The following is a 15,812-nucleotide window of genomic DNA, read 5'->3' as shown; positions in this document are numbered from 1 at the left end:
TACTCTTTTTGCAAAATAACCCCCTAAACATAAGTTTTTAGCGGACTTTATTTAATTGGGCCTTCAAATGTTGGGCCCTAAAAAAGTTGTTGCCAGAATATGACAAGTTTTGTCTACTAATTGCTAACAATAAGTCTAAATAGAGAAAACTATATTCATGGGTACCGGTATTGCATGCCCCCAGTGCAGTTATAGGGTCAAGGTTAAAAAACCCACAATCGGGAAGAACCCAAACACTTTTCAGAAACGCAATGTATAGATTTTTAGTAGCTCTATAAGATGATACCAAAGAAAAGTTGAAATTCCTATTAAAAAGTGAACTAAAATGGCAAAGAAAAATCACCTTTTTTTTTTCAAAAGGGGTAAGGTCCATTTCAGTTTAGTTGCAAAAGGGGTTAGGTCCACACATAATTTTTTTGGAAAAGAATATCTTTAAAAATTTGAAGACAGGTAGATTTCTTTTATACCCAATTTTATGTTCTCATGGTATAGGGTATCATGAAAATTCAGTTTCGCATAAGAATATTGCAATATGGAAGAATTAAAAAATGCATGATTTTCTTGGAGTGGACCCCCGGGGGGCACTCGACCAAAAAAGTGGTAGGGGTGTGCCGCGGGCGAGACAAAAAACGGGGGCCTTGGAGCGGGCTCATTGTAAAAAGGAGGGTCTTCGGAACTACAAATGTTTGTGAAAACGGGGGTCCTTGGAACGGGTCGCCTGCGTGCGAGTGCGTATGCATCCCTATGGAACGTACTTGCAGCTAGCCCGGCGGCACGACTGACGGGCGCGCTAGCGCAGAGGCGATGGTCGGACAGCGAGCTGCGGCCGCTTTTCACCAAAATTGCGACCGGAACGGCGTAACGGAAAATATGCGAAGCCCTGGAGCGGATTTTTTTCTTCTTTTTTCTCGAGAAGAAGAAAATGCTATGCTCTGGAGCGGCTTTCTTTGTTCTTTTTCTCAATAAGACAAAAATGCTATGCCTCGGAACGGAAATTTGAGTGTAAAAATGGGGGTCCCCTCCGCGGCACATATACCCACTATGCATTATATACTGAGTGCCCCCCCCCCCCCGGGAGTGGACCTAACCCCTTTTGCAACCAAACTCTTCTGAAGAACTCATTTGTCAAAAGGGGTTAGGTCCATATTTCATAAATTTTATTGTTTTCTGTCTCCAAACCTCAAAATCTTTAGTCATACTCTGGTGATACCAAAGAAAATTTGAAATTCAAATGAAAACGTGAATGAAAGTGGCAAAGAAAAATCTATTTTTTAATCAAAAGAGATTGGATTCATTTCAGTTTACTTGCCAAAGGGGTTAGGGTCCACAATGATGTTTTTTTTTTTAAATATATAGAAAAAAAATGAAGACAGGTCGATTTCTTTTATACCCAATTTTATATGTTCACATGATATGGTAGTACATCATGACAATTTAGTTTCTCATAAGAATATTGCAATAAGTGAAAATAAAAACATGGTTTTTCTCGGAATGGTCGAAGTGGCGCCCTAACCCCTTTTGCAACTAAACCTATCATATATTTCCTTCTTCTTTTCCCACTTGTTATCTGTCTCCTGGTGTCCATAAGTCTCGTCTTATTTCTCTTCCACCCCTTTTGTTCCTACTTCCCACATTCTAGCTCTCTTACCACCCCCCTCTAAATTATCTCTTCATAACTCACAAACGGTACTTTCGACTGGATCTGGATTCATTATTCACCATCCACTGCATGCTGAGCAGTGAGTGCTGACGGCCTAATCATTTTCTCCTTCGTGCTTCAAATTACAACAACGCTTCATGATGAATAGGATCAGGATAAAAATAATGGATATTTCTACCAGAACTTTTGTATTTCAGGTAAATAAAACCATGTTTAACGATTCTCTTTATCTATTTTCGGCAAGGTCAATATTATGCAATTCTCTAAATCATAGTCCCATGTATTGCATTCGGTGTAGTTTCAATCTCGATCTCAATTAGAACAGTTGAGTTATCCGATGCGGTAACCTTCTTATTTCAGAATGACGACTTTTCATAAAACCATAGGGCCTAACGTTACCGTTAGATCTATATTTCAATAAATGGAGATCAAATAATATTGTATTTATTACTGATTGTAGAATTGATGTGGAGCTTACTTTATGAAGGAAAAAGAAAATACTTTAAACATGTTATTGTTAAACTTAAACTTAAACTTTGATTCACAAACATAACTGGATATGGATAAAAATAAAAGCGAAATTTTCATTATTTCCCTTATCTACAACAGGTATTCTTTTCTTAAAAGTGAGTGAAGTCCTGAAAAGGACTGTAAACCAGATGGGATGAGCTAAATATGGCTTGAGTAGCGATGACTTGAGTACTATTATTACTAACTAACTGCTACTACTACTAGTAGCAGGTTCAGGTTGAAGTGAAGAGACAGGTTACTTGATGACGATTTTTCGGGCAGGTTGACTGGCCGTCTTCATGAAGACGGCCAGTCAACCTGCCCGAAACATTGAGTAACGTCTCTTCACTTCAACCTGCTACTAAAAAGTACTAGTACTACTCAAATCATCGCTACTCAAGCCATATTCAGCTATCAGCTCATCCCAGTGAAGTCCTGAAAAGGACTGTAAACCAGATGGTTTACAGTCCTTTTCAGGACTTCACTCACTTTCAACAAAAGAATACTTACAATTTCCTCTTTTCATCCTTTCTCGTCTTTCCATTTCAATCTTTCTGCCTGTATTAATTTCCTTTCCCTTCTTCATTTACTTACTTGGATTTACTTGGATGTAGAGACATAAAGCTATAAAGCTTATTTGTCCCTCGTCACGTAGGATTGTCTCTGGTATGGTGAATATTTTAATGGATGGGATTTCCAGTGCCTCTCGATTGCAGATTTGAATGCATTTACACTATTAGCAGAAACTGCTACTTCAGGCAAAGCATTCCAGTTATTTATGCTTCTAACTGTAAAAGCATATTGCCGTGTCTGTAATCTACATCCGTATTTCCTGAATTTCATACTATGACCTCTGGTCCTTTTATTATCATCAAGATGGAACAGACTACTCAGATCTATCCGATCAGTACCTCTTGTGATTTTGAAGATTTGAATTAATTCTGCTCTTTGCCTTCTGTATGAAAGAGTAGGGAGTCCCAAAATTCTCAACCTTTCAGGGTAATCTAAATGACGAATGTTGGGAAGTAGTCTCGCTGCTCGTTGCTGTATCTTTTCTAGTTGATCTTCATCTTTTTTGAAGACTGGAGCCCAAGCAGGATTACAATATTCTAGGGTAGGACGTACAATAGCTTTGTAGAGTTTGAGCCAGCCCTTCTCATTTAGAGCCGTGAAGGATCTCTTAATTATGCCAAGCTTGGTATTGGCTCTTTTTGTAATATCAGCAACATGTTCACTGAAGGAGAGGGATTTGTCGAACACGACTCCTAAATCTCTCTCTCTATCTTCTGGTTTGACTTCACATATTCCCTCTTCGGTTGGCATCTGATATTACACATTGTGAACCGTAAACCTCCATGTTATTAAAATTTCATTGTATTTTTTGTCATGACACATGTGAACAGCTTCCCATTGTAAAAAAGCAATGAAATGTCATTTCCTCACAAATTATTTCACAACCACTACTGAAGGAAAAGGATATATCAGTCATCATGAACCATTAACGATCTTGAAATGTTAACCTGTTTAACCATAAGCGATCTGTCCCTGAATCGATTAAACTCCCTTATAGTAAATGCAGTTTCGCTTGACAGCTTCCGAAATCTCCTGCAAATTCACTTTAAAAATACCCTTTACCCCTCCTCCTAACGTACATCCAAGTTTAATTTTATCTTCTAGATAGGCTGCAGAGCCCTTTGAAGATTGTAGAAGAAGAAGCTTTTAAAAATGAAAATTAATACATTTTATATCATATAACATATGGGGCAGATGCTTGTATACAGAGTGCTACAAACTTTTTAGAAGCACTTGCCCGGTCGTGCAAGTAAATTTTTAAATAGTTGGAATGTACTTGGTATTTTTACAACAAACTTTTCATCAGGGTGGACTTCTTCTTTAAGGCCCAAATTATCATTTTTAATACTCCACAGAGGATGTTATTCCGAAAGAGAGGTCTGTCTCAAACGTCATCTATCTGTCATCGCCTCTGCTCCTCCCAAGCAAACGAAGGAGGGTCTTCTTTCATGAGCAATCTCCTTCTAGTCATACCAGTAGCCGCCTTTGGTCTCGGTACGTGGCAAGTGCAGAGACGTAAATGGAAACTAGGACTCATCAAGGATCTGCAAGAGAGGTCTAATGCCCCTCCTGTACCCTTGCCTCTAGAGTGAGTTCTTGATTACCCTTCTTGTTGGATATGCTGGAAAAAGGTGGTTAATTTTTCTGCTCCCCAATGTCCAGATGAGCCAGTGGTACTGCACAGTGCATGTGTCTTTTGCATCTAGAGATCATGTTAAATATTTGCTTTTGCGCTATGAAACAGCCTATGGAGGGCTTAAAGATTTTAAGAGAGGATGGGGGGGTAGTAAAGTAAATTCCATCTTTACGAATACAAGCCATCCAAGGGTAAAAAAAGCAATCTCTATGATCAGGCCCTGTAACACAAAGGTTTAGCGATTAATTGCCGATTTGAAAGAACACTTCTGATTGGTTCCCCGTCAGTCTACTGAGCAAAATGCGCATGCAAAGATGATCTTGATAGGCCATTTCATTTAGCGATTAAATACTAACCTTTGTGTTAGGGGCCCAGGTGGGTGTTTCATAAAGCTGTTCGTAAGTTAAAGAGCGACTTTAAGAACGACTGGTGATCCTTTCTTGTGGTAAATATGCACCATTCAATGTTCATTGGTGATAGGTTAGCGCGTAAGAAAGGTTCACCAGTCGTTCTTAAAGTCGCACTTAACTTACGAATAGCTTTATGAAACACCCTCCAGGGGGGCGTTTCATGAAAGGACTTGTCGGACGTTTTATCCGACAAGTCCCATTTTATCCGACAGTTACCATAGGAACAGTGCCTCTCTGCCAATCAAAATCATGAAAAGATGTCAGATCTGACAACTTGTCGGATGAAAATATTGATGAAACGCTCCCCAGGTGGTCTTTATGGACAAGTTCCTCTCAATGAGAAATGTGATGTGATTTTGATTTGAAATTATAATTCCACTCTCCTTTTATTTTACAGTTCATATAATAATACCTACATGATAAATAAAGAATAATTGAATTACCGGTACATAGTATAAAGTAGAAAAAGTGAACATGTCTAGAAAAATGAAGTATTCAATGAATAAGTACAATAAGTTGGAAAAGAGGTTTCTGCAAAAAAAAAAAAACAGTGGTGGAATCTAAATTAAAATCGGTTCTTGTAGTTTACTAGGTCCCTAAAAGAAATATGAATGGTACAATGATAATCTTATTGTTTTTCACATTAATATAAAATACAGAAAATACCTTTTAAGGGCCAAAATGTGTGTTCTCTCTCTGTACCGCTTGTTGTTAAAGCAGGGTAGCCTGTATTTTTTCCCCTTAGTTCCACAGAATTGAATGAACTGGAGTACAAGAGGGTCAGTGTGCGAGGATCGTTTGACCATAGTAGAGAGATGTACATTCTTCCAAGGAGTCTATTGAAAGCAGACGAGGGCGGTCATTCTGGTAGTCTGATGGGCAGCGGAGATACTGGTGTCCACGTCGTCACCCCATTCCACTGCTCAGACCTAGGGTAAGAAGGGCATTTCTTTTCAATTGGTCTAATTCTCATATAGTCTATTATATCCTACATAAATTAAAACATGTATGCTGATTGGTTTAAATAGCATCATGTGACCAAACATATTCTCACTATTATGCGATGATGTAGAAAACGAAACGCCCACCGAAGAAAATGTGCTATTCCGTGACGTCAATGATGGAATAGTCGACTGACATCACAGATCATGATGGCGCAAGCGCTAATACGCGTTCTGCGCGCTGAGCGCGTGGCTGAGCACTTCAGGAAAAGTAGGTCAGTCAGCGCAGCAGGTTTGGTTCAGATTAATAAAGGATGAACTACAAGTACAAGAACTAGATTATCAAGATCTATTGCTCTAACTTATTAAATCAGGATATAAAACAAATATACCAGGCCTTTATTTCAAAAGTATGGAGGGAATTATTCATCCTCAGTTGTACTGGCAAAATCACTATTTTTCGGAAAAAAATAGTGATGCCAGTCCAACCTCGGACGAATAATTCCCGCTATACTTACTCAAAGCCTGGTATATTTGTATACTATCACATTGGCTACATGAATCTCAATTTGGTCAAAGTGCAATCAGGTTTAATCAGCAACTGGTCTAACACTCATTTGGTCTAAATGTCACATAATCATAGTCTAATCTCCACAATTTTGTCTTATTCTTTTGCAATTTTCAAGATGAAAATTTGCTTAATAAATAGTTAATTTAATCTTGTAGATAAAGTAGTATTGATTGACCAAGTAGATATAATACAAAGTGAATATACATGTAGCCTTACTGGATATGAGACAAACTGGCAAATGGGCTAAATTGGAATTAAACCTTGAGTTTATACAAAGCTCTGAGACCATTTATCTTGTCTGATTGGAGTCCCCTCATTATCAATGCATTGTTGAATTAATATTCTTTGTCTTACAAAATTTATGTTTAACTCATGACTTTTTTCTGTTTTTTCTTTGATTTCAGTGTTGATATTCTTGTGAACAGAGGCTGGGTTACAAGGAAAAACCAGGATCCACAGAAAAGACTTGCTGGGCAGGTAAAAGTGTTGGACAATTTTATTTGATTTTGTTTTTTTCAAAGTTGATTTTAGATATATTTATCTAGAGATATAATTGCAACAACAAGAAATTAATATGTGCAGATTATAGAGAAACTCGACTTCACAGCATTGAAATCATAAAGCATTGTCTCAGAGTTTTGAGAAATACATTTTAGGTGTTATGCCACCTTTTAATTTTTATTCCAGTTATAAGATTTCTTTCACATTCATTTACGAGTTATATTTTCATGATCTTTCATTCTTTTTTTATTAAAACCCCTTTTTTCTCTCTCTCTTTCTTTCCTTTGTTCAAACTTTCAAAGCTCTTAATATTATCATTATTTCATGTAAATGTTCATACTTGTATCATACAGAGTTCTTAACTTTTTCACGAGATAAATTTGAAGTGTGCCTTGTGTCATATTGCCATCAAATGATTTCTTATTTGTGCAATCAATTTCTTTGTCGTTCATAGCATTTAGATTGTTTGATTTCTTATTCATTTGTATTACTTAGTATTTTCTGTGAATGCCCCATAATGTAATATAAATGTAGATTTTATATTTTTATTTCCTTAGGTTTTTATGTTATGCAGGTCCCTTATGTAAGAGAGTAGTTCAATTACTGATGTTCACTACCCTACTTTAAAATAAAATAAAATGAGCAAATGAATGAAAAAATAGATGACATTTGATTCTTTTTTTATATAAATACATTATCTGTGTTAACTTTGGTAACTTTAATCTTTCCTCTTTTTCCTTTGCAGCAAACCGGTGAAGTTGACTTGGTGGGTTGTGTTAGATTGACAGAAAAGGTAAGAATCTCATTTCTGAAACCCATTTCAGAGGTGTTATTGAGTATATCAAACTGTTAGAAAAATGTGTTTTTATAAGAATCCTTTGAGTTAAACAGTTTACAGTTAACATTTGACTTAAATAGAAATGGACTGGGCAACTTCTTTTCCAAATGAACTTTTGGACTCCTGCCATTTACAAGCTTTTTTAAAAAAGCTTTCTACAGGTGTTCCATTTTCCATTTATTTCTATCACTTACAATGTTAATTTACTATGCTTATGTATTCGATCTATTTTTTTGTATATACATGTGTATTTCATATGTACATATTTTGTTGTTTCTTAATGGAAAAGAAGAAATGAATTGAATTGAAAAAAAAAAAAATCTTGTTTTATTTTCAAGTATTATTTTATTTGATCCGTCCAGTGACATCAACATTTACAAACAGCAATGAAATACTATACAATCATAAACTGATAAATAACTTCACATACAGGACATCAAGGTACCAGTAAAATCGCACCAGATAACTCATTAACATATACATAATACATATATATTTTGAAGTATTGATGACTGGGGGTGGGAGATGATGACACCCCCCCCCCTCCTGAACTTGGTCATCATCTATGTGACATGACAAATTTTTGCACTCACATTCTTTACAATTTTACAATATCAGCTACAAACCTGCATGAGAAAAGAAAAACATTGAATCTGGATGAATTATGTATTAAAATTTATGTGTGAAATTCATTTGGGCCTACCATATTCTAATCATCTGTGTAATTGTAGTCATTTTAAACTTTAAAAGAGTTTCCATCATTCTTTTATCATGTAATTTCTCGTAATATACAATGATAAGCAAAATAATCATAAAAGTTTAAATCATGCCATCCAGTTTCTGAGTTGAAGTAAGCTGGGAGATATCCCCCCCCCCCCGGGCTCTAAGCAGCCATTGTAGAGGAATTTCAAAGCAGCTCTGAGACTCCATCCATGAGAGGGTCGTTCTTCCTCCATTCTCCTGCAACGTTATTGTGGTCGTTGTCCTTCTGGTTGGCAACACCAATATGCTTGACTTGACAGGTTATGCAAGCAGAGGCGAGCATGCACAATCTCTGTCATTGTCTCTGGTTTTCAGAGCATGATTGTCAGCACAGCAAGCACCACATGCGATGAGCAAGAATCCCAAAGGCATTCTCTGCAATTACTTGGCCTCTGGATAGGCTGTAATTGTGTACTCTCTCTTACTTTGACATGTTTTCTTGGAGAATGGCTTCATGATGTATGTTTTTAAGAGTGAAAGCATGATCTGCTGCTGTGTAGAAGGACACTAATGTGTCATCATTTGCTCAGGATCTGGCAGACCCAAAACTCCTTTGTAGATTGCTTCTTTCAGTTAACTGCTGTCAAAGACTTGTGCATCCCCAGCTGATACATTGCTGTCTACTTTTGCCCAGATGAACTTATAGTCAGCGTCTACCAAGGCTATCAGAATCAAGAAATGAAACCCTTTGTAGTTGTAGTACATTGATCCACCATCAGGAGGACACTGGATGGTGATGTCTTTCCCTTCCAAAGCACCACACTCTTGACGGATGACCAAGGAGTAGCATAGGTACATCAGAGAGTAGGAACTGTCCCTTGCTGCCAGATATCTCAACCTTAATGCCAACTTGATTCCCGGTGATAGAGATTCTATGTTCTTTGAATTCTTGGGCCTGATCGAGCATTTGCTTGTGTAGCCCCCAAGCTCTGGAATAGCTTACTCCTGGAAGTTAGGAAAGCACCATCCATAAACAACTTTTAATCAAAACTCAAAACACATCTATTTAATTAATAACAAGCATTTGAGGAGTCCCATAAAGTGCAGTAGAATATATACTTTATGGAATAGTTTCTGCGCTCTATAAATTTATATATATTATTATTCTGTGCTCAATACTTGCCAGGATTTATTGGTATTTTTTGTTCCATGCATAAGTTGAATAAGTGAAGCCTGTTGAATCTTCATTCTCCAGTTCTTTCATCGGCCATGCATATTGTCCCAGGTGCGGTGTTCATGCAAGCCATTGATTGATGAACCCACATTCGTCTCTTCGTTAACACTTTCTTGACAGGTGTAGCATTAACCCTAGGATTTCTTTTCCTATTTTCTGCAAGTTTGCCATTTGCATTCAGGATACTGTTTGCAATTTGATTTTTGAGGCATTACAACTTGAGAGTTCATCACCTTCAATCTCATCTCTATGACCAAGTTGATGCAGTGAGATGATGTTGAAATCTCCCCCTAGAAGAAAATCATGGGGGTCCTTGATGATCGTGTATTAACCTTTAATGTGCCGCGTATGTCCGGTTAACTATCTTGATGATCTGTGATGGTCCTTGATGTGAGGAAGACGTCACAGAATGCCAAGGGCACTCATGGTGTCTTAACAATCGTTCCAGGCAGCCACATGGACCAACACGGCAGCTAAACGGACCATCTCAGATTGCTCTGCCGATATGGCAGTCCACGGATGAAGTTGTCTATTACCTCCCAAAACTACCACGTTGGCAACCCAGGCATTCATGGACCTCCAAGGATGCCTGAGCCGTCTCCATAGAGCTCTCCCTGGACCACCCCGGATCAGGTCCAAGCAGGTCCTGTGTCTATATGTGACTTGGGCTCTATTAGCAGCTTTCTGAAACAGAACCCCACTAAAATTCCTCCACTCCTGTGACGCATTCTGAGTGAGAAAGTTTGCTGTAATGATATTCAATTTGAATTCGTGTTTTGTCTTCCTGCCTACAGAGGGCGCAATTCATGCCTAACAACGATGAAGTGAAGAACAGATGGCACTATCGTGATCTTGAAGCCATGTCGAGAGTTGCCAATACGCTACCTATAATGATCGATGCTGATTCAGGTGAGAACAAATTAGAATCCCGCTTCATGGAGACTTGTTATTGTAGCAAAAGTCCAATTTCTATAACAAATTTACCATCAGCCAATCAGATAGAAGGATTTCAGTAGCTTTTAACTGTTATTGAAAATTTATTATTGTAACAAGTTTTATGAAACGGGTACATGGCCTTTTATCTATACAAAGGCATAAAATTCTGTTACATTGGGTGATTTCAAGTATGGTGTTGAAATCTGGTGTTGGTGTTGTGACAACACCAACACCAGCCACAACACCGTACTTGAAATCACGCTGGTGTTGGGATTGACCTCGGAAAATGTGACGTATTTCCGGCAGTTTGTGTTGAGCGCTGGGGTTGAATGTCGTCTGCTGAACTGAGCATTACAGCTGGTTTTGACGATCTACGTGCAATTTCCCTATTCACCAACACCAACCCCCATGGATTGGGAAAATTGTGATTTCAAGTTCGGTGTTGGTGTTGATGAATTGTAGCTCCTGAACAGGCGACGAACACGATGAAACATCCCTGTAAAATTATCTTTTACAGTTAAGATGAGCGCGAGTCATTAGAGTTTTACACATTTTAATGAAAAATAATATTTATGCTTTCTGATTATTGCAGTGATTTTTATAACCTGTACGATCAGATTTTATTGCAATTTCTTCCTGATTTCACTTTCGTCGTCGAGAATTTCTCGAGTAAAGTTGAGATGATCAGAAGGGCAGAGGCGTGACGTCATAGGATATCGATAACGCGATCGGTATCGCTCCTCTGAACTCAGCTCGGTGTTGGAGCTCGGTTCAGCAGCCTTTTCACGCTCTCAACACCAACACTAACACTGAACACCGTACTTGAAATCATCCATTGTAATTACATTTTACTTCTTTAATTATTCTACAGTGGGGTTTTGTACCATAGAGGTAGAACTACTGCATTTTTTATTTATTTTTTTCGGGGGGGGGGGGGCTTTTAAATACTGATGTAATTTTATACTACTGATATGTTGTATGACTTTTTTTTTTCGAATTAGTGTTACAGCTAGCACAAAATGCTTGATGGCCTAATAGAAGGACAGATAAGGATTAGGGGGAGGGCAGCTTTACTGATATCATGTTATATGTTATACCAATTTGCTTGTTTTTTATATACCCAGGGTAACCCCCGTCAGTGGACTAAGTACTGTTTTTCTTGGGGCGCTGCAAACAAGTAAAAAAAAAAAAAATACTGTACATACATGTAAGAAGTACAAACAATGTACAAATTGAGAAGAACATATTCATCAAGACAATGATACATGTATGTTATGGGATGTTTTTTTCTTCTACAGCTAGCACAGTGCCTGGTGGACCTATAGGAGGACAGACAAGAATCAGTCTTAGGAACGAACACATGCAGTATATATTTACATGGTAATATGTTGTTTGATTATATTTTCCTTTATGCTAAAACATTCAGTTCATGTGATGCAATGATTTGTTTTCCAAAATTTATTTATATATTTCTTAATACGTTTGACTAGAAGAGCTTGTAATTGATTTTTGTGTACTTTACTCTTAACCCTAAATAGACTGGGCTATTTCGACGCCTAGGAAGAGTGGTCTTCCGTTTGTTCATTCGAAATTGCGCAACTTTTCATAAGTGCATGCAGACCCCAAATTGCTCAAAAATGTGAATTTGTGTACAAATCCAATGCAAAAAGTGTTTTTAGTCATAATTCATAAATGTATCATTATTTTTCCTTTTAATGATTGAAATCAATTAATTTCATCTTGTTTAAGGTCAAAATAAAGTCCCTGACAATTTCCATTGAAAAAACAAGAGACAAAACAACAACAAAAAACAAAGAAATACATAAGAAATGTAGAAAACAATAAAATACATAAGAAAATAAATGTGATGTTGAAATTTTTGTTCAGTACATTTGATCACATTCCTATAATGAGTCTGTGAATCAAAAATTAGTATTTTAGGGGCATTTATTTACTTAATTAGAGCAAATTTTTGGTTTTACGCATAAATTAGCATAATTAATTAGCAATGACATTTTTCACGGAATTTGATCTTATAGTTTTGTAGATTATGCCATGGGTAACGTGCATGCCAATTTTCGTTGCGATCGACAGCCAAGATCTTAAGGGAGGGCTGAATCAGCCCCCCCCCCCCCCCGTCTTCTTCGGCGTTGAAATAGCCCAGTCTATTTAGGGTTAATTACAATGTAGGTGTACATTTTAGTAATACTTCATGCCAACAACATTCCTTGAAGACAGACACATGTATCATGTATTTTACAAATTCATTGTTTCTGTTAGTATATTTATTGTGAACTTACACTCTTTTAAAACTTCATTGAATTTGAATTTGAAAAAAAAAATGGTTTTGATGCTGATATCGTGCTTGCATCCTGCCTTTATTTTGTACCTACAGGTATAGTTTGTCCCTCTTCACGAGTCTGATGTGGTACTATGGTGTCTACAAAAAGCGAATTGTTGCACCGAGGATCTAGATTCAACATTGAAGGGCTTGCGTCAGCTTGTGATGATGAAGGAAGTTCTCTTGGGTGACCATATAAACTGCATTGCTGCTCTCAAAATTCCCCTTGTACAAACGCTGGTACTGAGGCAGTTTTTCAACAAATAGCTGTACTCCTGAGGGCTTATTTTGAGGGCTGCAACATGAAATCGATTTGCTGAGATTGCAGATTTGCACAACTGTACATGTCTCGATTGATGCTGTCTAGGAATTCTTTACAAACTCATGGTCGCGTAGAACCGAAGGGTCCAAGTATCCGATCCAATCAAGTATCGAGCTGACTGCACACTCCTGAGAGTCAATATTGCTACTATTTATGCAATTTTCCGGAAAGGCATGAAAAAGTTAATTATTCAGGATTTATTTTCTCTCAACTGTGAATCATCCGTGGAGAAAACTATCCTACTGTCCACAAATTGTTTTTGGTAAAATCTGGACCCATTTGCTGGATACCAAGTTGTCATGGAAACTGTAATTTTTATCCTTTGTAAATCATGGAATGTGTGTGTGGATGAGACCCATTAAACAATCACACATTCTCGGACCACTGAAAAGTTTTTTTTTTATGTAGATTGTTTTCAATATCATCATTAGTTCAAATTCTTTAGTTTCTACTATTTGACTGTAACAGTTATGAGTAGAATTCTTCACCGAGACTTATTGAAAATTCAAAATTCTAATGAATGCATATTGTATCAGTTCATATGTTTGTACTCTAAATGTATATCGTCTCATGTAGAAGAGCCGTGGTGTAGTGGTTCTGACTCTCGCCTTGTAAACAGAGGGTCGTGTGTTCGAATCCCACCGCGGTCTAGCGTCCTTTGGCAAGGCGTTAATCCACACTTTGCCACTCTCGACCCAGGTGCTAAATGGGTACCCGGTAGGATGCGAAAGATATTGTACGTTTGAATTTGCCAGCGCCATTATGAGGCTGCGATGAATGCAAGGAATGCTCCCCAGGGAGTGGAAATTGTGCACTTTTCGTGCGGGATTGAAATAAATCCAATGACCAGGGTAATAATATGCTGTAACGCGCTTTGAGCCATTCTGGGAAAAGCGCTATATAAAAATTGGCTATTATTATTATTATTTTATTTGGTGAAAGTCATCAAAGTGACGATAGAGGATAAATTGTTCTTAGAAGATTGTATGGTCATTCCTCTTCCCTGCTGTTATTCCGGACTTTTCGCATTTACTACGGGGAAACCTCTACAACGCACCAATTCCTATGGAAATAAAAGTCAAATCACAATGGAGAGCCAAGAGGCTTTTGTCGAAAGTTGGTGGACCAGGACAGCATCGGAATCTCGACTCTGGACGACATATTTGCAAATCTTCGTATGATCTGCTGTCCCAGTCCACCCACTTTAGACAAAAGCCTCTCAGCTCTCCATTGTGACTTTAATTGCATTTTCAAAGGAATCAGTGCGTTTTCTCGAGTTTCCCTGTAGTAAATGCGAAAACTATTAATCACAATAACCAACATGATTCGAATAAATGTTGATTTGGAAGAACTAGGGGTGTTGCATCACGTGTATTTGTAATCAAACGCAAATTTCCAATTTTTAATTGATTGATGCTCCGTTGCATGTAAGCTGCTAAATTATAAAGGTCATTTTGCCTCCGACGAAGATTCTGCCAGGATCGAAAGCTTAGGCCCCTTTTGACTCTCTAATTTACTCCATTGGCTCTTTTATTAGATAAGCAGTTTTCGGCAGCTTTTTTCTGCCAAATTATAAAGGTCTATTTTTGATGTCATTGTCCCACAAAATCACATCAGAGCCCTGTGGTGCAAAGCATCGCAGAAGTACATTCTCTTTGAAGGTGGCCAATATTTTGAGCTCCAAAGAGACTTTACTTTTATGTACATGTATCTATCCTTTCTTTCAAGATTATCTTTCTTGCAAGATTGAGTAAATGTGGTTTGCAGGGACTAGAAAAAGGATTAAGTACATGGCTATCATAGTTGCTATGATAGCAACTCTTGCTGGAATGTCAACTTTCATTGGAAGAGCCAATCAGGAAGTAGGGTATTCACTGTTGTCATGGTAGTTGACATTCCAGCAAGACTCGCTATCATATAAACTGTTTATGAAATGGGGCCCAGGGCCCCATTTCAACTACCATGACAACAGTGAATACCCTACTTCCTGATTGGCTCTTCCAACGAAAATTGACATTCCAGCAAGAGTTGCTATCATAGCAACTTTTTATTAAATGGGGCCCATGTACTTAATCCTTTTTCTAGTCCCTGCAGGGCCCCAGTTTATAAAAAGTAAAATGATATTCACTATTCATTTCATGAATAGAGAGATGTGTGTGATTCATTTGTAGAAATCAATCAATAGAAAAGTAATAATTATAGTAAGTAATTTGTAAATTATTTTCTATGTAAAATCTATTATTGTGTAATAAATTTTGATGCTTCATCTTGTAATTACTTTTCATTTCTTACTCTAGTGGGCAGTGAAAAAATAATCAAAATTGATTTAAAATCAATGTTAGGGTCCAATATCAATTGCAATTGATTGCTGGGAGGGGGTGTCTCACATAGTCTAACTAAACTTCCCAGCAGTATATGCTATAAGTACACCATTGCATTGGTCAATTAATGATCAGAGGCTGCATGCTTTTTATTGGTGAGAACACCCTAGTTCAGCTTTTTTCAGATGATGCTGAGATGTATAGTTTAACATGAGGATGAATGGATGGATCAAAAGAAAGATGGATGATTAGATGGACAGAATAGGATGGTTGGGTTGGTGGGTGGATGGATGATGGATGGGTGGGTGGATGGATA

At 37.6% G+C, this 15,812-nt stretch overlaps 1 protein-coding gene across 3 annotated transcripts; it reads left to right on the top strand.

Moving 5' to 3' along the window:
• Nucleotides 1-1,697: 1,697 nt before the first annotated feature.
• On the top strand, nucleotides 1,698-15,449 carry LOC129277750 (surfeit locus protein 1-like). Of its 3 annotated transcripts, none has more exons than XR_010295893.1 (9): nucleotides 1,698-1,857; nucleotides 4,099-4,331; nucleotides 5,535-5,723; nucleotides 6,706-6,778; nucleotides 7,548-7,595; nucleotides 10,371-10,485; nucleotides 11,811-11,892; nucleotides 12,908-13,704; nucleotides 15,148-15,449. XR_010295893.1 is itself a non-coding variant. In XM_064110513.1 (8 exons), exons 1-8 carry the CDS (start codon nucleotides 1,798-1,800, stop codon nucleotides 12,984-12,986), a joined length of 879 nt encoding a protein of 292 aa, XP_063966583.1. In that variant the 5' UTR covers nucleotides 1,700-1,797; the 3' UTR covers nucleotides 12,987-13,069. The 3 variants fall into 3 exon arrangements, 1 of the variants encoding a protein (XP_063966583.1); XR_010295892.1 differs by having other exon boundaries at nucleotides 12,908-13,747; nucleotides 13,973-15,449; XM_064110513.1 differs by lacking the exon at nucleotides 15,148-15,449 and having other exon boundaries at nucleotides 1,700-1,857; nucleotides 12,908-13,069.
• Nucleotides 15,450-15,812: the final 363 nt, after the last annotated feature.

The sequence above is a fragment of the Lytechinus pictus genome, chromosome 15 (genome assembly GCF_037042905.1).
Source record: "Lytechinus pictus isolate F3 Inbred chromosome 15, Lp3.0, whole genome shotgun sequence".
Classification (NCBI taxonomy): domain Eukaryota; kingdom Metazoa; phylum Echinodermata; class Echinoidea; order Temnopleuroida; family Toxopneustidae; genus Lytechinus; species Lytechinus pictus.
The sequence above is the reverse complement of the archived record's forward strand: the minus strand, read 5'-3'. Positions and strand labels throughout refer to the sequence as shown.

What these genes read in the sequence shown, in the direction of transcription:
- LOC129277750 (XM_064110513.1), top strand. Translation starts at nt 1,798, where the DNA reads ATGATGAATAGGATCAGGATAAAAATAATGGATATTTCTACCAGAACT. An exon ending in CCAGAACTTTTGTATTTCAG is followed by an intron (nt 1,858 to 4,098) that starts GTAAATAAAACC and finishes AATACTCCACAG; the next exon opens with AGGATGTTATTCCGAAAGAG. An exon ending in AATGATCGATGCTGATTCAG is followed by an intron (nt 10,486 to 11,810) that starts GTGAGAACAAAT and finishes TTTCTTCTACAG; the next exon opens with CTAGCACAGTGCCTGGTGGA.